General features: G+C 47.7%; 1 protein-coding gene across 1 annotated transcript in view; it reads right to left on the bottom strand.

The window, feature by feature from the left end:
- The window catches only part of SLC2A13 (solute carrier family 2 member 13), a 138,091-nt gene that overhangs the window by 63,155 nt on the left and 51,516 nt on the right, over window positions 1-23,420 (bottom strand). Inside the window, exon 4 of the mRNA XM_058655832.1 lies at window positions 430-538. Within this exon, the coding sequence (XP_058511815.1) occupies window positions 430-538 (109 nt within the window). The remainder of the gene's footprint in view (window positions 1-429; window positions 539-23,420) is intronic.

A 23,420-nucleotide genomic window follows, 5' to 3' on the forward strand; every position in this document is an offset into this window, starting at 1 on the left:
TCTGAACACTGGAAACCAAGGCCCTCTGCTGCCTCACCATCTCGCCCTCCTACTCTGTATGCCTTCCCCTTTGTGCCCTGGATGTAATAAACAGATTTCTTCCCATGTCTTTTTCAAACTTCATCAAGGAATCGCTGCCCAAGGAATGAAGCAGGAACATGTGCACCCCCAAGCTTTGACAATGCCAGCTGTCTTCCATTTGCTTTCTCTCTTGCTTGACAGCATGAGAAACATCTTACAAAATGAAATACTAGCTCAGCAGGTAAGGGGTACTAAATGGCTTCAAAGATACATTACACCCAAAAGAAGCTGACAAGCTACAGGACTTAAAAAATGTCAATCTGATTTCTCAACAAAGGAGTTATAGTTCATAGAAGTCAAGTCACCAAGAAGCAATCTTGGAGTCCACAGCCACGAAGAAGTACCTACATGATGGTGTTAATGCCCGACAGCTGCTGGAACATCTGAAGGCCACAGCCCACGATCAGAGCCCGGCGTGTCGGTGGGTAGCTCAGCATCCTGCAGATCACCGGTCCAGCTTGTTTCCAAAAGAAAAAGGGAAGAAAGAGGATACAGCCATTACGTTTTGCTCTCACAGTCATTGCTCCCACCATACTGAATTTCCATGAGATCAACATGACTGAGCGTTTTCAAACAGGACGTACTCGTTTTACAAAACGCAAGCACAACTGAGTATTTTCAAAACAGACTTAGTGTATGTTTTTGCTCAGGCTGGAAAAGCAACAGCAGAGACTGCGATCGCTAACAAGCTGTGGTGCCAGGATGAGCCAAGACAGCCAGAAATCATCCTTCCTTGAACCCCTACAAGCTGTGTTCATTAATCACTCTCTGCTCTTGCCTTTTCCTGGCAATTAAATATTATTTAAAATGCATCCGTGTGGGACTACTACAGAGTCACTGGCAAAATTGCTTTCATCAATCAAAAGAACAGAACTTATTAAAAACAATTAAAAGAGGAGCAAAACTCATTCCATTCTGTTTGACTAAAAGCATTTGGGTATAGTAGTGTTGATGATGGCAACAAGAGATATTACCAAGCCAAAGGTAATAAAAGAAAAACTTTAATGGGGAGAGAGAGAGAGATATGCAAGAGTATTTGTAGGATTTATGGGATGCTCCCTTTGGGGCCATCAGTGGTCATCTCTAAATAGGTAAGGGCTTTGAAAACAGCAGATTCCTTGCTCTTTGCTTCGAAATCCAAGACCATGTCAGGAAACCTGAGCCCTGGGATCTGAAGAAAGGTGACCCATCTTACTGAAGTCTGTCATCTGCTTCCTTACTGGGAATGTCCCTTCTGTTCCCAGAGGCATGCCCCGAGCCTTAAGAGGCGTCCTGGGCTGTGGCTTGATGACAGCACAGGTGCCTCCCAGGGCATTTCCACTGCAGGAAGAGATGGCCTGGGATCCCCAGCGTGAAACTAGTCACCCCAGACATTCCCTGGAGGCTATGTTTTGCTCCCGAGCCGCATACTAAGTCAAGCAAGCTAAAATCCAGGGAAGACTATCACAGCAATCTGAAATGGGAGAATACATGCCATGCTCTTGGCTGGGCAAGTTAACCTGGCATGTCAGGTCAGCAACCATGTAACACTCAATAGGAGACATACAAGGGTCTTCACATTCACAAAACTCAAGGAGCCATTCACACTTGTCTCAAGATGCAAGACAGCACACACAAGCGGACTTAGAGACACAGACAGCCGGTCAACACTACGTGCAGTAGCAACTCTTCAGAGCAGGTGCACAGTGCAAGAAATGCCCAACTGCCTCAGCGGCAAGCAAAGCTCTACTCAGACTGCATCTATCAGAAAGGCTGTGTGAACCAGGCTGACTGGAGACAGCTGCTGTGACAGTTTGGAAAGGGACTGGAGTCAGCTGCTGGAGATACAGGTGGGCACTGTAGACCCGGGTACCGCAGGCATATACTGCTGCCCAAGGCGCCTACACCACAGCAACCGCTCACCTTCCCCATAGTCAACGTCTTCCTAAAAACACTTTGATCATCTGCCTTGTTTACCATGAGAAAAAATTCAACTGCAATGCAATAAAGTGAAACAAAACCACTTTATTGTGTTACCTTCTTAGGTGAGCAACTACCCTGTCCTGCTCTGGCCCCGGAGCACTGTACCCGCCATCCCCGCACTGCTGCATGAACGAGTGTGGCAATCTACACTTCGGAGGTACCCCCCAAAACAAACAAAATTTTCACAAGTTAGCATCCAAGTTTGACTTGCCTCAATATGTAACTGTTCATATAAACACCACATATTTATTTTCTAGTTTTTAAAACTCCCGGTTTTTATATTTTCTCTTGCCTTGTATTTCCTGTTTGAAACAAACACCAGCATTTCCTTTATGAGACTGGGGTTGTTTTAATGCCTGAATTATGGTCAGAGCAGCTGCACGTCTGATTATGCTTGAAGAAAATTAAAGAACTTCCTTCCTTTAAAATCATAAACGTATCTCCGTTGGGCAGTAAGAGTGACTCTACAAAGCAAAGCCATCGTTTGTCTACGTCACAGAGGCTGCACGGCAGAAGAAAACGACTATGGAGTAGTGGGCTGAACGTTCTTAAGCGAAAATTTAAAATGTCAAGCACAACTGACGTTTCTTTTACTCCCATCATTGAATATAACATGTATATACAGACATTTCACAGAGATTTTTCTTCCCAACACGTATCTTTGAAGCACCTGAATTGCTACGTAATGAAACACAAACCTCTAACCAGCTAACACAGCTCAGGAATAAAGGACACAAGACACGAAAAAAATCCACTGGTCTTCCCTTCCCATTCGACTTTCACCAGAGGCCCAGGAAGACGGAGGCCCCAGCAGGGTTGGAGATGTCCAGCTCTCAGGGCAGCCAGTCACTCTAACACACTAAGGCCTGGTGTGTACAAAACACCAGCTCTGGATGTCCCTTGCCAGCTGTGATGGAAACACAGGGACCAGCTTTATCTTCCTACATGTAACAACTACAAAGTCACCCCCAAGGTACAGGAAACCCTTGAATGCCCTCAGGACGGTGGCTGCTAGGCAGTGAGGCTCAGCGAGACCTGTGGTTCTGGAAAGGAAGGCAATGTGCCATCCAACTACTGCACAGGCAGATGGATCCTGGCAGGTCCTGGGGGATCCTGGCTTGCCCTGGGGGATCCCAGCAGGCCTTGGGGGGATTCCTGGAACCGACAAGATGCACCTCAGTGTATGGTGCCAAGGGACTGAGCTCACAGGGAGGAGACTCATGGAGAGAACAGGAACCATGGAGCTCTTCAGAAGGCCTGTGGGCAGTGAGGTAGGCATCACACGTGCCCAGGAAGCTGATGAGGTGGCAGACTAGCTCCTGAGAAGGCCTGGAGAAACCTACAACAACAGTTTACCCAGGCCCCACTGTACAATGCGAGGAAGCCAGAGTGGATGTGCCTGAGCCATGGTGCACTCAGCAACTGTGTGGGATCACGATCTAAGGGGTCCAGGCAGCTGAGCAGCATCCCAGAACAAAGCTGGAAATGTGATGAAATTCATGATGCCAGTCATACAACAAACAACGACCAGCTTTAAAGTATGACAGGAAAATACCACCTGGTGATGACACAGGAATCTGTTGATAGGACATAGTAAGGCAAAAAGTTCACTGACAATTACAAACAATATGAAACAAGATTAGACACAACTGCAAAGGGAAAAAGAAAACCCACATTCATGCTCTGATATTTCTCACTCCGTTTTCAGTAACCACCTCTTTGAAAATCAGCAAGCCCACAGAAGGCATTAGTGGCACCATCAACAAGTTGGCACAGTAGCTTTAGGAAACATGTTCCTAAGAACAAACTCAAAGCCAACACCAAGGGTTGTGCACCCAAATGAGATCATGTCCTGAGCTCTGCTGGGTCATTCAGGGTTGGGTCATGTAAGCAGCATTCACAGAGCAATCAGTGACTGAAGGCTAGCTAGAAAATGTCACTCTAAACTGGAAACTAAAACGGTCAAAGAAACCATAGGAATTAAAAAGGATATGAAAGCTCAACAATATGAAAATGATCAGAACCCAAAATTTGGGGTATAGAGCTAGAGTAGAACAAAGGGAAATTGAGAGCAATAATCTTAGCACTAACCTTAAGAAACCACAAAAACATGGGCAGACGAAACCAAAAACGGGGCCAAGAAGAAAATAACAAGAAAGATCAGAACAGAGATGCATGCAGAGCAAAAAAGACAACAGAGAAAAATCAATACACCCCAAACTGGTTCTTAGGAAAAATAATACAATTGATAACCTTCATGCCAGAATGCAGGGATGGAGTAACAGCCCCTCAAAACAATTTAATCCCGGAAGCCTGCCAGTGTTACTACAGGGTGTTAAGGATTCTGAGATGGGAAGGCGTCTATGGATCATCTGGGCTGGCCCCAAACGTGATCACCGTACCCTTACAGAAGAGGCAGAGGGAATCCGACGGAATGGGAGCAGACAGGCACACAGATGACCGACACAGGGCTGGCTGCCTCCAGGCTGGGAAGGACAAGGAGCGGGGCTTTGAGAGTTGTGGAAGCAGGGTAGGACACTCACATCCCGATCCCTGCCCCAGGAGATGACTCTGACCTTGAGGCCAGAGGAGCTGTGACAGAATTCTGACCTACTGTTCTGAATGTTCTGCAGTAACTTGTTCTGGTGACTACAGGATATTAACACAGAGCTTGCTCAGGACGGAGAAGACACTAATAACCAAACCCAAAAACCAAAGAGGGAAACTCAACAGGGACAGGCAGGACAGGCTGCAGTGCAGGGAGGAATCACGGTGTGTTCTCCGCACTACGGCCAGTTTCAGGTGTTCACAAAAAATTAGGGGAGACTACCCTGGAAAGAAGTGTGCTATTACGGTCCAATCAAGCGGCTTAACAGCAGCAAGGAAAGGCCACCAGCAACACAGTGGACTAGCACAGTGAATGGGATAACGAGGGATGCCAGAAAGCCGCGGACCACAAAACTCACTTAAATAAGCATGCAAGAATCTATTACATTAGCGGTCATTATTTCTGACCAAATGCAGCCAAGGATGTCTGTTAACGAGATGGCCAGGAAAGAACCAGAGGACTTGGGGAGCATCAGCACGTTTGCATGTTCCGCCCAGCTCTAGTTTATGTCTTATTGTGGATTTCACAACACTCTCAAGAGAAGAGAAAGTAGGACTCACTGCAACAAACATTGTAACATGGGGGCAGAGGGTCCTGTAGCCACAGGGTCCTTGGACCTGGAGCCTAAGCATGCTCTGCCCACTCCCCAACACCCTGCCTGGGCAGCAGGGGTTGGCAGCAGTCCCACAGAAGTCAGAACGAATGTGCTGGGAATGGCTTCAGTGTCCCCCTGTGGATTCCACACCAACACTCACACTACAGGGTTACAGAGGGGACTCAGATGAAGGCAACACTTTTTACTCCCAAATCCTCCTTAGCCTGAGCTATGTCGGTTCAAAGTATCTCAACAAAAGTAGTTTACTTTTAATGTTTTATTTTGTTTAAATAAAGGCAAAGAAAGAGGGGGAGGGGAGAGAGAGAGAAATGAATGATCTTCCATCCAAATCACCTTATTAGTCAGGGCAAAGCCAGGAGTCAGGAACTCAATCCAGGTCTTGAGGGTGGGTGACCAAGTCCTTGAGCCATCACCTGTCACTCTCCAGGGCACACAGCAGCAGGAAGCTGGGACAGGGGATGCAGGCAACCCAAGCATCTAAGCTGCTGTGTCCAGTGCTAGCCTACCTATCCCACAACCTGCACCTTCAGACTGTCCTCTCTTCTTACTTTGCATTTTGTTTAAAAAATTTATTTATTATTTATTGGAAAGTTTTATATACAGAGAGGAGGAGAGGACAGAGAGAAAGAGCTTCCATCCACTGCTTCACTCCCCAACTGACTGCAATGGTCAGAGCTGAGCCGTTGCAAAGGCAGAAGCCAGGAGACTCCTCCAGATCTCCTACGCAGGTCCAGAGTCCCAAGGCATTGGTCCATCCTCTACTGCTTTCTCAGGCCACAAGCAGGGAGCTGGATGGGATTAGAACTGGCGCCCATATGGGATCCTGGTGCACGCAAGGCAAAGACTTCAGGCCCTGAGCTACCATGCCGGACCCTTATTTTGCATTTCTAATACAAGAACAAGTTCTAGTGAGAATTAATGTATCATGGGCTCAATTTCTTTCCACAACGTACAGAAGGAATTCCCTTGTTTTGCACCTGCATTTTACTCTGTCTCCCACCTCTACATCTGCCAGGACTGAGTGCTCAGCCATCTGCCTAGTGACTCAGGGCACCATGGTGGAAACAGCAGCACCACCCCCAGAAGGCATCGAGTCTCCCGGAAGCCTCCAGCTCTTCCTTGGTAAAATGGACTGGCTGCAGTAACAGCACTAGGAGCTTCAGAAATGGGTTCAGGCACACCCAATCACAGGCCTCCGACTCTCCACCAGGTCCTCTCTGGCCCCTCTACACTGCTTTCCCTGCTACCAAGGTGCCCGCCAATAACTTCCTGCCCAAAGGCTTCAACAGCAAACCTATCAGCATTGATTCCACTAAGGAATCACAATATACCTCACACAACTTAGGCCCAACAGATATCATCTTTGAACAACCTGATTTATCCAAAAATGTCTCAGGTTTTAATTTATTTTGTCTTTTTAGGATTTGTTTGAGAGACAGAGTCCCCATCCACTGGGTCACTTCCTAAATGACTGTGACTGGCCAGCTTCAAGGCAGTTACCTGGAACTCTATCAGTGTCACCTGGGCCATCTTCTACTGCTTTTCCGGGATACATACAAAGCAGGGAGCTGGACTGGGATAGGTCAGCTGGGACTTGAAGTGGTGTTCATGTGGGATGCCACTCTACAGGCAGTGGCTCAGCCTGCGCACCACACTGCAGCTTTTCATGTTCCTTATGCTGGGGAGTCTGTCTTTTCATCTTAAGGATTTTGTTTAGCTGATGGGCAGGGACAAAGTTCCTACAAAATGGGAACTTGCCAAATGTCCACACCAGGGCATGGCACACACCAAAGGTAGGAGCCATGAAGAAAATCTAAGTGTCCCAGATGGATGGTGGAAATCCCATTACAGGACACCCTGCCTGTTGCCTCCCAGTGTTCTTCATAGAAAATTAAGCTAAAGCATATGTCTTAATGGGCATCTTATCCACCATGCCAAACACGTGCTGACTCTCAGTTTGGGATGGCTGTACCCCACCCATACTCACTCCTGGATCATGAGTTTCGTGCATTGGTACTGAGCTCTTCCACAATAAATTAGGATCTCTATGCTGGCTCATATCAGGTACACAGTTCAGATTTTGTCCCCATTTTATCACCTTCCCTCCCACTATACTTAGTCCAGGATCACAGGAGAAGACATTGAAGGAAGATGACGTTGAATAAACATGAGAAAGAGGAGGAAGGAATGAAGGAGTGGGACTCACCTGAACAAGCACTGCTACCAAGAACACAGAGCTGCAGTGGCCCGAGTTGCTGGCAGCTACTGTACAAAGGGGTGACAGACCACTCAAGTCCCTGAGCACCCCCTGCTATTCTGCTCCTGGACATGCAGCAGAGCGTGACAGTGAATGCACGTGGGTTGCTCAGCACGTGTTCTATTTGCAAAGATAGACTGCTGCTATTGACAAACCCAGCCCCCGGGGTCCAACAATTCCTTCACAGCCAGGTGCCGATGCCAACACATCTGAAACCCTCCAGAGCAATCAATCTGCAAAGACACTATGACAGGCCAGCTGCCTGTGTGTGCGTGCTGTTGAGCTCAGCCTGGTCCATTTGGGTCTGCAAGCAATGCCTGAACTAATCTAGTCATTACTATTCCAGGTTGCTAAAGTAAGGACTTTTCCTACTTTTCAAGCAGATGTCGACAGAGCTTAACACCGGCAAAGTACTTTTCCTATTTCCCATCAAAAATTCTTTCTAGTCTCTAAAATCTTTTCCTCACAAGTGGACACCCACAGGAAGCAATTAGAAAATATTACCTTCCAGTCTGACTGTCTGAGTGAATGAAATCCAGAGGTCCTACCAGGTGTGGCATGCAGCCCTGTGGAAGAAGCGCTAGGAAAGATAACAGTCCCAGGCAACTAGTTCACAGAAAGGAGGCATCAGTTTCCGCTAACAAAGATGAAGCACATGTGGCTGTCTTCTGTAGACAAGGCAATTTTTAATAAAGAGATAGATATTCTCAATCCAATGGCACTGGCAGAATTTTCATGACCCACTGTGATTCTTAGGAGTTCAACTGACTCCCATCTGCCAACCACAATACAGCCATCAGCACAGAGGACAGAGCAGTTCCTCAGAGTCAGAGAAACCTAGAGTTGTACACAAGTTGGCTACACAGCAGCTGTTCCACGGGCACAGAGCTCATCCTCTCCAAGAGTCTCATGTTTTATATGCGATGACATCTGTTTCACAGAAAGATGTGTTTTGATGCTGAAAGGAGTCAATGCTACCACCAGGCAAACCCCAAGGCCATTGTTTGACACATCAGTTCTCTTCCAGTTTTTCATAGATGAATGTGAACATTTTAAAATAGAAATTACCAGTAAATTGTGCTTTCCTGCTCTATATAAAAATAGCCCTCACTCTGAAGACTATACAAAATAAATTCAGACTTTCATTAATACAAAAGCACACTAGTATACACAATGCATTCTATGCTATTAAGATTTTTCTTTAATAGTTCACATATCAATAGCAAACCACTGGGTGGATCACCTATATGGGATGTGGCAGACAGGGAGTCAAGAAGAAAGAGCTTGGTCTATTTCCTAAGAAAGGTTGTGTGATTTGAAAGCATCATACGAAAACAGTGGAAAAATAGAAGCCATCAGGACTCAGGACCCAAAGGCTGTGTGAGGTGTCCTGCTGATTCGCAGAATAACGAAGGTACACCTAGAAAATTCACACTCAATTTGAGCATGTCCAGGACACTAACTGCCTACCTGGCTTCCAGATCATGGGTCCTATCCAGGACACAATGTGCTCCATGGTCAGCAAGTGGCAGAGCATGACTACAGAGCTGTCTGCTCTCTCTGTTCAGAATACTCCATTCATCACCAGCAAATCCACAAGATGATGATGGAAACCAGGACCCGAAAGTGCAACTGACCTGCAGGAAGTGGGGGATATGCTGATGTCAGACAACACTGGGAAAGAGGTACCGGCCTATTTATCCCCTTCCTGATGACTTCATACAAAAAGTGAGCTGCTCAGGAAGCCCAGGGTTGAGCTGGGAAATGCACACAGTGCCATATGGTGAAGAAAGCAGCTGTGGAAAACCTACTGGAATGAGACAGGCACTGAAGGATGACAAACAATCCAGAAATCGGTACAACTAGGACTTAAGAGAGACAAAAAGTTCCACTTGTAGGGGGAAATAACTCCACTATGGATAAATCAGTGAGACCCATGTCGCAAATTCCCACACTAAAAACTGTATTAAAATCAAAGGTATAATCTTTACAACTTTGCATACAACTTCTGCCAATTTCATGGTTTTCCTGCCTATCTGCCTTTATCTTAGGTTGCACACAGACTCCCAAGAATACAAAACTTGCATTATCTCTGGTAGAACACTTTGAGATGATGAATTGTACTTTCTGTGAGATTCGTTAATTTTTTCAGAAGTCAGTCAGAGAGAGGAAACCACAGAGATCTCTCCTGTGCTGGTTCCATCCCCAGATGACAACGACGGCCAGCACGGGGCCAGGCTGAAGCCACCAGTCAGGAGTTTCACCAAGTTCCGCCTTGTGGTGGCAGGGGCCCAAACACTTGGGCCTCTCCTCCCCGGCTTTTCACAGGCTATTAGCGAAGAACTGGATCAGAAGTGGTGCAGCCATTACTTGAACAGGTGGCCTTACGGGATGCGAGCATCCTAGGCAGTGACTCTGCCTGCCGCACCACACTTCAGGCCCTTGAATTATGCTTCTGAGCATTTCATCCTTTGCTGTTCACATGAATATTTAAATCATACTCTATTAGCTTCTGTTTCTAGACTTAAATATTCAACAAATGAGTACTGTTGAGAAGATAAAACTCGAACAAGGGTGAATGATCAAAAACAGAACAATCAGCCTAAATCAAACAGCCTGTGACTTGATGGTGGGGGTAAAACACAGAAAAAGCGTAGTAACTGTCCCAGATTCTAGACACAGGAGCGCATTACAGATGTGTGGTACCCTAAAATGTAACATCTCAAAGAAGATTTCTCTGTCACATGACTCTCAGGAAATCTTAACTATTCCAGAAATGCCTGGAATTGGATACCAAACCAAGCCAAATATATCAAGCTATAACCAGACTCCGCTTCCAAAGTAGTCTGCATCCTGCCCTAGCTCATTCTAATTCTCACTCCAACATACTAAAAACTTGATCCATGTTAGTCATGAAAAGAAGATTGAGAAAGACACTCTACGACAAGAGAAGCGCAAGTTCTACACAAAAGGGGAAGAAAGCAGGACATTGGGTCTATGGTAAAGAACTGTGTCCCAGTGGGCTCTTCCGGTATTCTTACCAGTTATTTACAAGTGCTCAGCTCCGAGAACAAGGACTATGAGGCCTATAAACATTTGGGGTTGGGTACACCCACCACTGGGAAGGAAACAGGATGGCAGCCACAGTAACGTCTACTGGCTCAGCTCTGACGTCCTCAATCATGCACCCACCATGCTGCACCCACAGCTAATAAAGTTGCAAGGCATGCCAGCACTGCTGCGTCACCCCTTTGGTCCTGGAGGTTGTGGACGCATGCTGGGTTGTGGGATCTAATTTGCCCATGTGGCAATCCCCAAATATCCATATATTGAACCTGCCTCACTTGTCAGGGCTTCCTCAGGCACTCAAGTTCTTCCCATCAAAACCTTGAGCAGAAGTTGCCTCCGTTCTTAGTGGGCAAAGGATGTAAACCCCCTGTGCAGACCTTAGGGTAAAGACTGAGCTGCACAGCGAGAATACAAACCAGTATTTCTACAGGGGAGAAACAACCTCATGTAATTGGCTGTTTCATCTTGCAGTCTTCATCTGCAAACTTCTGGGAGCCACCCCCACCTCAAAAAAAAAAAAAAAAAAACACCATAGGATGTTCAGATTAAAAAAAAAATGACACAATACTGATTCTTGCAGCTCCTTGTTGAACGGAACTTGGGAATGGGAAAGCTTCGGTGGGCAGACAGAAACAGCCTCTTTCCAGAACGCAGCACGGAACCACCACCCTTCCGGCTGTCTTTCCCCCAAACCCAGCATGGCTTAGATCATCCTGCTAACTAATCACACCCCATGTGATTGATACCTTTAGGAAATCAATACTGAAAAGGCAAGTTTATGCACAGCAAGAAGCTGCTACAACAGTTCTAAGTTAAAATGTTGCTGGGTTTCTATAAAGCATTAATCATTTTCATTGCATATGAAGTTCTAAGCTTTTCTGTTGAAAGATTCATCTTGGGGCATTTGGCAAAACGGAAAAGTTCAAAATGAGAAAACTTGAACAGGGTAGGAAAGTCTGGTAAATCTCAAAAGCTTTAAAACCTACATAGAAATCTAGATTCCAATAAAGTGGTTTTCTCATTTTCCACCAAGAAATAAAACTCCAATACAAAAAAACTCCATCAATTCGTATCATCCAACACCATGGATTGGTGAGGGGCTGTGCCTTGCCCTAAGTTCAAGCTCACACATGTTAAAGATCACTTCAGCAAGCGCAGTGACCTTGAGCTGGCACTGTCACACAGATCAAGCCACAACCTACACACCTGACATCTCCCATCTCACCGTCAGTGGCAAGCTCCTGTGCTTCTGAGCCAGCTCTGTGCTGGGGCACTGGGAGGGCAGCGGAGGTGCAGACAGACCCTCCTGCTGCCTCTGGTGCTGCCAGGACCAGGCAAAGAGGTTTCCAAAGACATGGCTCCAGACACTCAAGCTTTTAAACGTCAGTGAGAGCCTAGCCTTATTTCTTCAGCATTTTTTATTTTAACATGTGTTTGCTGTTCATTAGGTCAACCCTTCATGTCTCCTAACATGATGCAAACTGTAATTCTCAGATATTGTCCTGGACGAAGACAGCCCTGCAGGGAAGAGGTCACTCTCTGAACAAGCGCATATGGCTGTTTGATTTTGAGGCCTGTCTGCTCTCCCCATATGGTCAGCGGCAGGTGGAAGGGTGTCAGGATATGTCTATTTAAAACACTGGCTGCAACCAGAGTGTCTACTGAGAAATGCTTTGATCCAGCATCTCCTGGAAGCCTAACCTGATGCAGTCTTTTAAAAATTCAACCTTCCCATTGCATTGAAAGTGTAATTAATAAAACCTGCTTTTAAAAGTAAAGCACGATACCCATGATGTGATGCAGAGATGATCACTATCTTGCTGTGTAGTTTGTTCATAACTTACTTGAAGCATCCTTTTGCTTCAGTTTTTAAATTTTTAGTTAGTTTTTGGCAGGTTCAATGTGATTTGCAGATATAACTCTAAGAACTCAGATGGCATTCCCATGTGCTCCCTTCTATTCCCGATGCAACCTTGTTTCTGCTAAGGACCCTGTGTGTGGACATTTGTAACATCATCCATGGGTCACACAAAATTAGCAACATAAAATCTAGGCTGCTACAGAGTCACTGAATATAGAGCCACACCCACAATGATCATCTTGACACCGGCACATGAAATGATTTTGTGGGCCTCACAGGGAATGCCCGGATGGGCCCCAGTCCTGACTAGACAGAATTAATGTCCAGCTGACTGCCTCTTAGATGATCTAGAACATTGTGTCATCTGAGGTGCCTTAAAACACCAAGACTACAACTCGGTTGAATTAAACTATTTTGCCGGGCCCAGAGTAACGGCTCAATGGTTAAATCCTCACCTTACAAGCAGCAGAATGCCGTACCGGGGCTGCTTTGTGTCCTAGCTGCTCCACTTTCCATCCAGCTCCCTGCTTGTGCCCAGCTGTAGGAGCTCCAGGATTACTGATCAGAACTGGAAGATAAGCTGACTCATTGCACACACACACCAGGGAAGACTAATGTTATACACACACATGTGTGTTACAGATACAACTCATTTCAGGATTCCATTAAACAACATGGTCTTTTCCTTTCCTGATGAACATCTCTTCTGGCATCAACAATCTGACATGCTACCAGCACTCTCACAAGGTGCATGCCGCTTGTTGGTCCTACGTTCTGTGCCTCGTTTTTCAGAACAGGCCCGGGGCAGGGCAGCATGCTGGGTGGATTAAAGGTTTAAGCCATGGTTTCCTTAAGGCCAGGAGCACTTCACAGCATGGTTTCTCATCAGCTTCTGCCCCTCTCTAACAGTCAAGCTAATCCACATTAGGGGTCTGGAAATGAAAGCGTTGTGCGGACCAAAATGGGAGCTATACTTCTCAGAGTGTCATCAGACACAGTGAAGTGTCCAGTGCTGACAGTGACCAACTGCGGGAACAGCACTAGCTTTCACTGGGGACTTTCTGTTGACATCTTATGGTCCCAGGAATAGCAGGGATGTCACAGCAGAGCAAGGGCACAGCCCACAGTGTGGAGTCCTGCCACAGGGAACCACCCTGCCCCTTGATGCAGAGGGTGGTCATCACTGTGACCCACTCATCACACCGCACGTGATGACCACCTCTCTGCTCATTTTGCTGAGAAAACAGATGCAATCAACAGAGAACTAATTCATCTTCCCGTAAGTCTACCATCCTCCTGCTTCTTCCCCTGGCTGTCACAGGTCAGCCTCCCCACTTCCGGGGTCAACACCACCCCACAGGGCCTGAGCAGACTGCTGCTGCCGTAACCACCACCCACCCCACAGTCCCAGTGTCAGTCTCTGCTGTCTGTCGGGTCACCTTCACCTGCGGAGAAATCTAGGCAGTGTCACCTGTGCTTAAAGGTAACACATTCTGGTCAAGTTCCCATGATCTCCACACCGCACACCCAACAGTCAAGCCTCCAGCATCGAGTAAAAGAGGACTCAGCGAACACTGCTCTCTGCTCCACTCCACGCCCCTGGCTCCCAGTAGCTGCTTTTCCTGGGCTTACATCTGTGACTCTGAAGCCTTTGCAGGATTGGGTTCCTCCTTCTTGCACATCAGCTGACTTCTCCCTGTGGGTACACACCCCACGGGTCTCTTTCCAAACCCAGGACTTCCCCAAGTTTACATGGCTACATACCCAACCTGTCCCCACAACAACTGCATGTAAGCATAACTCAGAGCCTCACATTGCACCTGCCGAGGAATATCCTGCACCCCTAAATGAATTCCCACCATGCACCCAGGGCTATCTCTTCCTCACAGCTGCCAGCCACATCTGTCCACACACACAGCCAGTGTCTTCTGGCCTGAACGTGCCACACTAGAGGCCAAGTGATGGACACATTTCACTTCTGGTTTACCTCCCCCAGTAGACTCTCACTTCTGTATTCGTGGGGGCCTTGATCCTGTCTCCGCATCCCAGAATGGGCCACATCTTGCAGATGTCCTCAAAGCCTTTTTTCTACTTCAAAAAGTACAGCTGTTTTGGATTTGAGGCACATCTCCAGACTTTCTGCATTTGAGACAGTGGGAGGGCCACACGCACACTCGCACACTCACAGACTCAGCAGCTGACGGTGCTTATGTGCCCAGGGGAGCTCTGCACCGCACCCCAACCTGCCACTGCCATCATAGCCAGTACTGATTCAGCACCCACTGTGTTCTATGAGCCCTGACAGCATCTCATACACAGTCCTTAGTCCCTGCACCGCATACGCAAGGACGGGCGTTAGTTCCAACATCTCCTGAGACGGCAGAACTGCTAACCAGCACCGTGGGAATTAAGGCGAGGTCCCCACCCCAAGACCCCACCTCTCCTGAAATCCCAGGACGAAGATTCACCCACAGGAGCAGCATCTGACTGAACCCATGCCTTCAGGAGCCACACTGCCTGTGACGGGCATCCTCCCAGGGTAAACAGGATGGTGGCACAGCCCGAGTTGGCAGGACACACCTGGATGAGGCTCAAGTCCCCGGGGAACGGCCTCTTTAATCTGAACTCTGACAGAGGCAGGTACAGGAATGTGTCTTTTAACAAGCTTCACAGAGTTCCCTGAAGTTTTCTTAGGTCCTGTATGACCTTCTGGTATTTTTGAAGGGCTTATTCATTGAAAATGTAAATGTACATATGAAAAACAAGGATCTCACATGCTGTGCTCACATCACTAAAAGGAAGCGTGCAGTTGGTATAACTAGAGAAAGGACGCACACAGTCACAGGGACTGTCACCCCCGGAGAACTCTGGGTCCTGAGGGATCAGCACCCTGCCTCCTTAAAATCGCTGCACAGTTTGTACATTTTCTTTTTGGGAAACTTAGCAGCAACATTTATTTTTGTTGGCAACATCTCCCGTTTTGGATTTCCCACCTGGTGTTGTAGCACTTGCTTGTGTGCCAAGTGACCCGCGCAGTCCTACCTGACGCTGCCACGCAGGAAGCGAGATCCACATCACTGCCCTCCTTCTGCAGCACAAGACCAGACGCTTTGGCTCAGCCTGCAAAGGCCCACACTGCCGAGCCTCCCGCGAGGGCCGCAGGCTCCCGCAGAGCGGCACGGCACTGACAGGCTGGGAAGGCACATTTCACCTTGGCCAAACTCTATCTTCTGCTAAATTCCATGTTAAAAAAACTTGGGGGGGATGAAAGAAAATCATCCCCTGGCATGTAACTTAACACTTCCGTGTTCTTGCTTGCTGTCATCAAAGAAAATAATAGTCAAGGAGGGAACTGGAAAAAAACAGTTTGTTCCCTATTACTAAACCACCAAGTTGTTTGAACAATTTACAACTTTTTAAAGAATTTATTTGCATCTTGGGCATCAAAACGAGAGCGCGTCCACATTTTGTTGCATTGTGTACTAAAAGGTACTGGACATTTTTCTAAATTTCGCCAACTGAAACTTGCACTCCCAGATCTCCTTGGTAGATAGTTGAGAGATTTCAGCCAAACTTCAGATTTCCCAGAAGGCATCTGAAAATAAGCTAAAGGCATCAAACTAAGCACCTGTCTGGATGAAGATGTATTTATTTGAGCAGAACAGCTTTCCAATCTTCAAACGATCCACGCACAGAACGGATGAGGCTCTTCCAATGCAGGCCTTCTATTTCACTTCCTCCTGACCAGCATCACAGAAAGTGACTCAAAACAGGCAAAGACGTAAATGCTCAAGTGTGTATCTGCTTACGAGGCTTGAGTCTTCAATAAATGTCAAGGTTCTTTTTTTAAAATGGAACTCTAAATAGTTTTGTGTGCTAAGAGCAGACTGCTTCCGTCCTAGCCAAGGGTCCAGAGAGGATGAACAACCCACACACGGAAGCAACGATACAATGTCACTCAGACACAAACTGCAGAGGTGGTGTTGTCCTCAGAGGGTGCCGCTCTGCTCAGGGGTCGGCTTTCTCATCTTCTAAAAGGGCTGGAAATGGATCGTCCACCAGTTCCTGCTGCAGATAATCACTTCAGGGAGCAAGTTCACAGACGGCATGGCCATCAGACAACATTCACAATCCATGCTGGAAAGCAGTTTACGAGCCAAGCTCTGATTACGGCCCCGTGTGAGTCCCAATGAACACAGCTGATCATCGTGTCTGAGGGAGGCTCTGCAGACACACATCCTGCTCCCAGATACCACACAGTAGACAGCAGCTACCACGGCAGATGGCCTACGTGCCTGGCAGGTGGATCTGTGTCTTAGGAAGGGAGCTGAAGGAAGTCCTCCAGCTGAAGTGGCGCCCACAGGAAATTTGACCCTCGGTTCCAGGACCCCTCACAAGCCACCTTCATCTCTGCACAGACAGCACTTCCAATGCTTGCTGTTTGTGACAATGCTTTAATCTATTCAGAAATATGCCATTTGTGTAGGCAGAATGCCTTGGCTTGTCAAGTGTTGTACCTAACATCTTTTTGCTGTCCATGTAAGTTTGTTCCACCTATCAATACCGAAATTCTCACCTTCCTAATCACTTTCCATCCCAGGATCTTCTCTGGTCTTATCACTAGATGAAGATTGAGAGCATCCCATGGAAAAACCAAGTTGTCTTTTTATAGCCCTAACCCTGGCAATGCTGCCTCTTGCAATACCCTGAAGTGTTTTCCTAAAAATATGTTAAAAGAATCACAGAAAAAAGCATGAAATTAACACATGTATTTCAAACTAAATGACTGGACTGAGCAAGACAAGGAGCTGGTGGGTTCAGCATAAATGGCTTTGAGCTCTGGGAAACGACCCTCTGTGGCTCCCTAACAGCTTTGCAGGATTCACAACACTGGGCAGACAAGAAAACCGAGGACCAAGAAGATGCAAGAGCCAGCGACAGGCTGTACTGTCTCATTTCCAAGCTCCGAAAGCCCCTATCTTCCCAGATAGCACTGTTTCTGTATCTCTTCCAGACACTCAGCAAGCAACCAAGCACAGCCAACCTTCCTTCCTGCTTAGGCTTCACTGCCCTGACTGAAGGACAGTGAGCTGAGCCCTCTGCAAGAGGCACGGCCTTTTCGTGTTCTCGTTACACAAACACTGGGCACTGTGGAAAGATATGTCACGCTCCTTCCAAGGCACCTCGCTGTGGAAGGCACGTAATTATTTCACTGTTTGTTTTTTCAGCCCACAATGTCCCTGAAAATTGCTGGGATCATCTTCAGCGGCAGCATACACTCTAAATAGCCTCAGTGGTCACAAGCCTTATCCTGTGCCATCACGTTGCTTTGCTGGGAGTCTTCCACATGCAAGCCTGGTTGATGCACCGATGCCATTCTGCTGAGCAGAAGTGTCTGTGAGCCGAAGAGGAGAGACCCAGAGTCAGTGAGCTGCACCCAGCCACTGCTCGGCCCAGCCCGCGGGCTCAGGGTCTTGGCTCCCGCCCGGCTGCACCTTCTCTGTAATGACTCCACCTGGACAGCCATCTCCTGAGCACTGTTCTCTCCCCCGCGGGTCGCATCACTGCTGCTGGTGGATTTAACACGGCCTCTCCCTCCATGTTGGGAGCACTTGGCACAGAGAAGCACTCAGTACCTTTTTTGCTGAGCTAGAGTGTGTTGCTTTGTCACTCAACAACTTGCACCCATAAAGAAAACAGACCCCTGGTGCCACCAACAGAATATTAATGATGTGTCAACTGAGATCCAGTCCCCGTCCCAGGCTCTTAATGTAGCCTGGCAGAGAAGCAGCGCTGTGACTGAGAGCAGCATAAAGATCATGGGCATCCAGTGTCTTCAAATGCCAAACAGCTGCTCACCCAGAAGCTATTCCACTTCTTCATTCCACCGTCTGAGATGTCTCAAAAGCAAACTCCCAACACCCTCTCCCCAAAGCCAACAACCTAAATCTCCTGCAGACACTCAGTCATCAGTGAACTCTTCCTCCACGAAGCCCAAGCCACAGCTAAGAATGCAGCTGTCGGTGTGTGTGTGTGTCGGGGGGGGCATCCAGCACCATGATCCTGATGCGTGTTTGTTTTAACCCAAAAGTCCAGGGTTTCAGAGCATCCAAAGGAGAGACTGGATGACATGTAAACTTTATGGGCAAGGTAAAGATTTTATTTCTCATAGGTATTTCACTCGGGGACACTGCCATCCAGGTAGCAGACCCACAGAAGCTCCAGGCTCCTGACTTTGGTGTGGCCAGGTGCTGGTCACTGCAGCCATGTGGGCAGTGGACCAGCAGGTGGAAGACTTGCCACCTACGCCCCCATCACTGCACAATGAAATCGATTCCTAAACAAACAATGTCAAGGCAGTGGCAGCGGAACACTGTCTCCAGGCCGGGTTACGAGGTCTCAGCCCATGCAGTGGGTCCCTGGAAGCAGCCACACCTGCAGTTCTCCACGGCCTCTTCAAGCCACTGAGGCCCGTAGGGAGCTGGGCTACGCTACGCAGCCCAGCGGTCTTGGTTCCAAACTTCTCCTCCTCACAGATTTTTCGCTAACATTCTCCATACTTAGAGGGAAAAAAAGGTTGCAATGAACAGTCTCAACGTTTTGAAATTGTATTTTTTCCACCAGAAATGTAAGACACTGCAATTCGAATTACAGCACCATGAAATCACTTGTGCCTTACTGCACACAGTCATGACAAGTTTATCATGTCTTATAAGTAGCATCTGTCTGCCTTGGCTAGGAAAGATATTAACGATGCTCTTCTGCCACTTAGGAACAGACACTGCTTTCTCCAGCATTATGTCTGGCAGCACATCAATCCCCTGCCGTCCTCCTGTCTTCCGGCAAGCGTGCTAACTTCAGGTGTGGGCAGCAGCGTGGCTCTCATCCTGGGTAAAGTCCTGCTTATCACAGACCACAGTCTGAGCCACCAAAAGATGTACTGTTTAAAATGGACATCAAAATGGGGATATCTTGTATACCTTATAAAATCAAACAAAATCACATTATCTTAATAGATTCAATAGGACCACTGAACTTAAGATAAGGCTTTCTGACAGAGAACACAAACTGAGGAATTTCCAGAGGTCACTAGTATTGCTTGCTTTGGAAGGAACATGGCGGGCACAGCACAGTGGAGCAGCCCACACAGAGAACCACTGTCTGGGCATGGCTGAGCGCCATGCTGACCTTGCAGTGGGCTAGACATAAATCCACAAACCAAGAAATCAGACTCTGAACCAGTTGTTTACTTTCATGTCTCTTCTTTTCCTCCTCCAAGAAGGGGTGTAGCAAACCTCTGGCCAGGACATGCTGGAGGCCCACAAGCCCCACACAGCTCGCTGGCTCTGGCTGCACCCCCTTTAAGCAATAACATGCAAGCGGGAGCTTGGCAAGCAACTTCCAGGATAGAGAGGTGCCCCCCTCACCTTTTGTTAAAGATTTATTTTTTTTTTTATTGGAAAGACAGATTTCTAGAGAAAAGGAGAGACAGAGAGAAAGATCTTTCATCCACTGGTTTACTTGCCAAGTGGCCTCAGTGACTGGAGTTGAGTTGATCCGAAGCCAGGAGCTTCTTCCGGGTTTCCCACAGGGAGGATGCACTAGAGAAAAATCTCGGGTTCCACATAAAGCTGATCTGCCTCCCTTTTAGCAGAGAACAGCATGGGGCTCAATTCTGCAAAAACGGTAAGACTTGGAAGGTTTATTTGATTCTAAGACAGGCGCAGTCAGTCACTTTCAAGAAGGCATTGTAAAGCATTCAGGAAGAAGAAAAAGAGAGGCCGAGAGAGTGAGACACCTGCTCCTTAGCGCAGCTCTGAAGTCAGGAACCTGGTACTTCTCTCCCTCCGTCACCTCCACAGTGAGGGCTACGGCACTTTGAGGGATACAGATGCTAAGACACAAGTTACCTGAAATATGCACCCATGATAAGGATACCAAAAATACTGCTTAGTGCACAGACTGGAGGGCTCAAAAAACCTCAGAGAAGAAAAAATTAATGGCTTTTGACAACTTTGCCTCTCAAACAGAGACTCAATCCAACATACAAGACAAAAGGGTGGGAGTTTGGTGTTGTGATCAACATGCCCCATGGGTGGGTGTGGGGCTCCAGGGCCCACCCTCACTTATACAGCAGGGTCTGCCTATGCAGATGATGGATTTCATGGTAATGTAGACTCGAATTATCCAGAAGCAGCAACTCAGGAATTGGATTTGCTTTTTGAAATGTCTACTTTCTGGGTTCTTTGCACCCTGTCTGATCACATCAAATTTAGAGCACTGAGGAACAGCACGATGAAAACAGAAAGTAAGGAACTAGAGGGAAAATATCTTTGCCACCAAGTCCTTGCAGCACGGAGGCTTTCTGTTTCTGGGAGATGTTAGGAACATCTCAGGGAGAAAACAGACACAGAGGCTTCAAGTATTGCCTTCCTCCTTCCAAGGCTGGAAATTTCCAGTATGAATCAGGGAAGGTGGCTTGGAAGCCACTTCCTTCCTCATTGCTATGCTGTCTGTCCACACAGCAGGAGAACCTGGAATGGGACACTGTCGTGTAAAATCCAGGAAAGACTCCAATTTCACTTAAGACTTCCAAAGTCTTCTGGGGTTCAGAAAAATCAATAATGCAAGTCACAATGAATAAAACAGATTCTCCTTTAAATAAGTCATCACGCCTAAGAAGCCATGTCTCTTCCCCAGCTCAAAAGAGCAGTCCATTGCTTTCACAGCTCTCCAGTTTACACAAGGCAGGGTATGGGTGCAGCCATCCCTTCAGCCTTCTGTTTTAACCCCTGTCCATCACGTGTGAGGCATGTACCTGCCGTGCACTCCTCGTCATCCGAATCATCTCCGGACATCACACAAAGATACGGACACACTGTGTTCACGTTCTGAAGATGGACGGTCATCTTGCTGAGACAGGAGTGTCAAAATCCGTTCCAAGTTCACCCAGAGACCAGCACATATGTGCTCCTTGGGGTCAAGTAACACTGTCCTGTCCCCTCACAGGAAGAGAATATAAGCAAGCAAATCATAATGCGACATGCATCCACTCAGCAGGAAGTCAACCAGGAGATCAAAACGTACGAGGCCACCAACGACGGGAATGACACTTGTGATCAAATTTGCTTTCGATTCTCCAAGTACTAACAGTGACTCTGCTAATTCACAACTCTGGCTTAGAAATCTGACAAAGAGGTATGGTCAGATGCTGTGGGAATACCTCTAACATGTAGCAGGGGACATTTGAAAAACTTGTATTAATATAAAGAAAAGAGAATCCAGGTATTCATGGGTCTGATTCTAACAAGATAAGTGTTTTTGCCTCACTGCCTGTCAACTCAGTAGGACATTCATTAGCTATTATCAAAACCAACCAACAACCCGACCTGGTTCACTAAATGGACCATCAGAGTCTGCACTGGTTGGCCTCTGTCCAGAATGCACTTCCCTCAAGTTCTCTTTACTGCTAATTTCTCCTCACCCTTCTAGTTCACTATTTAGAGAGGTCTTTCCCAATCATCCCATCCAACGCAGTCCCTTCTCACACTTCCACTGAAGCCATTACTATAATTTGTAGTTTTCTGGTGATCTGAGGCACATGTCCATGCCTACGGACAGACATGCAGTAAACTGTTTTCTGACAAGCCCGGTGTCCAGCACACTTTCAAAAATCCTAAAATGGCAGACAACAGGGCTACTGTCAAGTACACACAAAAAAGGAAACAGTGGCTTGGCCTCCATCTCAGTACCCACTGAGGATCACTGAGGTGGGTACAGCCAGGACTGGTCTCCCATCTCCCTGCCCACCACTCTATCAAGTCCAATGTTAGCAACCCAACGGGATGCGTAACACAGGGCTGAGCACCCATGTCGCCAAGTACGTCCTGCTTCTCCCACAACCCGTCTGACTGCTGCTGCGGTGCCGGTCACGGAGAAGGAATCACAGGAACACGCTGTGCTGAGCAGGATGCTGACCTTCCTGGTCCATGGTGCAGAGAGCAGGGGCCTTCCTGGTCCATGGTGCAGAGAGCAGAGGCCTTCCTGGTCCATGGTGCAGAGAGCAGGGGCCTTCCTGGTCCATGGTGCAGAGAGCAGGGGCCTTCCTGGTCCATGCTGCAGACAGCAGAGCCCCTACAGCCCAGTCCTGTCACACAGTGCAGCCTGTACCTGCTGCTGCAGATGCAACCAGAACAACAGCAACACTGCCCACAACACAGCTCAGTATGCTTGTGCTCCCCCCCAAGACAGCCAAGTTTAAGTGGCCAAACAAAGCCCACAGCCAGCACCATCCCGACGGCCACCAGGCACAGATCCACTGGGAATGGCTGAGGCAGGCACATGCCTCACGCATGTTGAAGGCAAGCTCACAGCTAAGAGGCGGCTAAGCCACTGTGACAGAGAACTTCTCTTCTCCTGCAACCTTCTCTGCGAAGCACTGGTCAAGCCCCTCCCCACACAGATTAGCAATGCTGAGCTGGGAGAAGGAGACTACTTGGTTCAAGTAAAATTCTCCTGAACCTCTGCACAGTGTCTATGGAAATGCAGGTACTGCCAGACAACACAGCAAAGTCTGAGGAAGATGTTCAAAAAATGACCTTGCCTAGAGAAAGGGCTCCCAGCTCCCAGGGCCTCTGGTCTGAGCAGGAAGGTGAAGGCCACAGTCTAGTTGACGCACAGATGCCTACATGAGGCTGGAGAAGTCACGCACGGCCAACATCCCCCCCCTCCACCTCATGCTCACTCGGCCATCTCAGGAAGGCGCCCCTGGTCGGTCCTGCTGACACCAGGAGAATGCAAAGGAACTGACCCTCCAGCCCTTACGGGTGATGTGGACTGACAAAGCTGGTAAGGATCGTGTCTCCACATGAAAAATAACGTGACAAACACAAAGCAGGGTCACTACCTGAGCTACCCACGGATGCAGAGCAAGAGAAAGGCCAAGAGAAAAACAGACAGATGAACT

The sequence above is a fragment of the Ochotona princeps genome, chromosome 27, assembly GCF_030435755.1.
Source record: "Ochotona princeps isolate mOchPri1 chromosome 27, mOchPri1.hap1, whole genome shotgun sequence".
Classification (NCBI taxonomy): Eukaryota; Metazoa; Chordata; class Mammalia; order Lagomorpha; family Ochotonidae; genus Ochotona; species Ochotona princeps.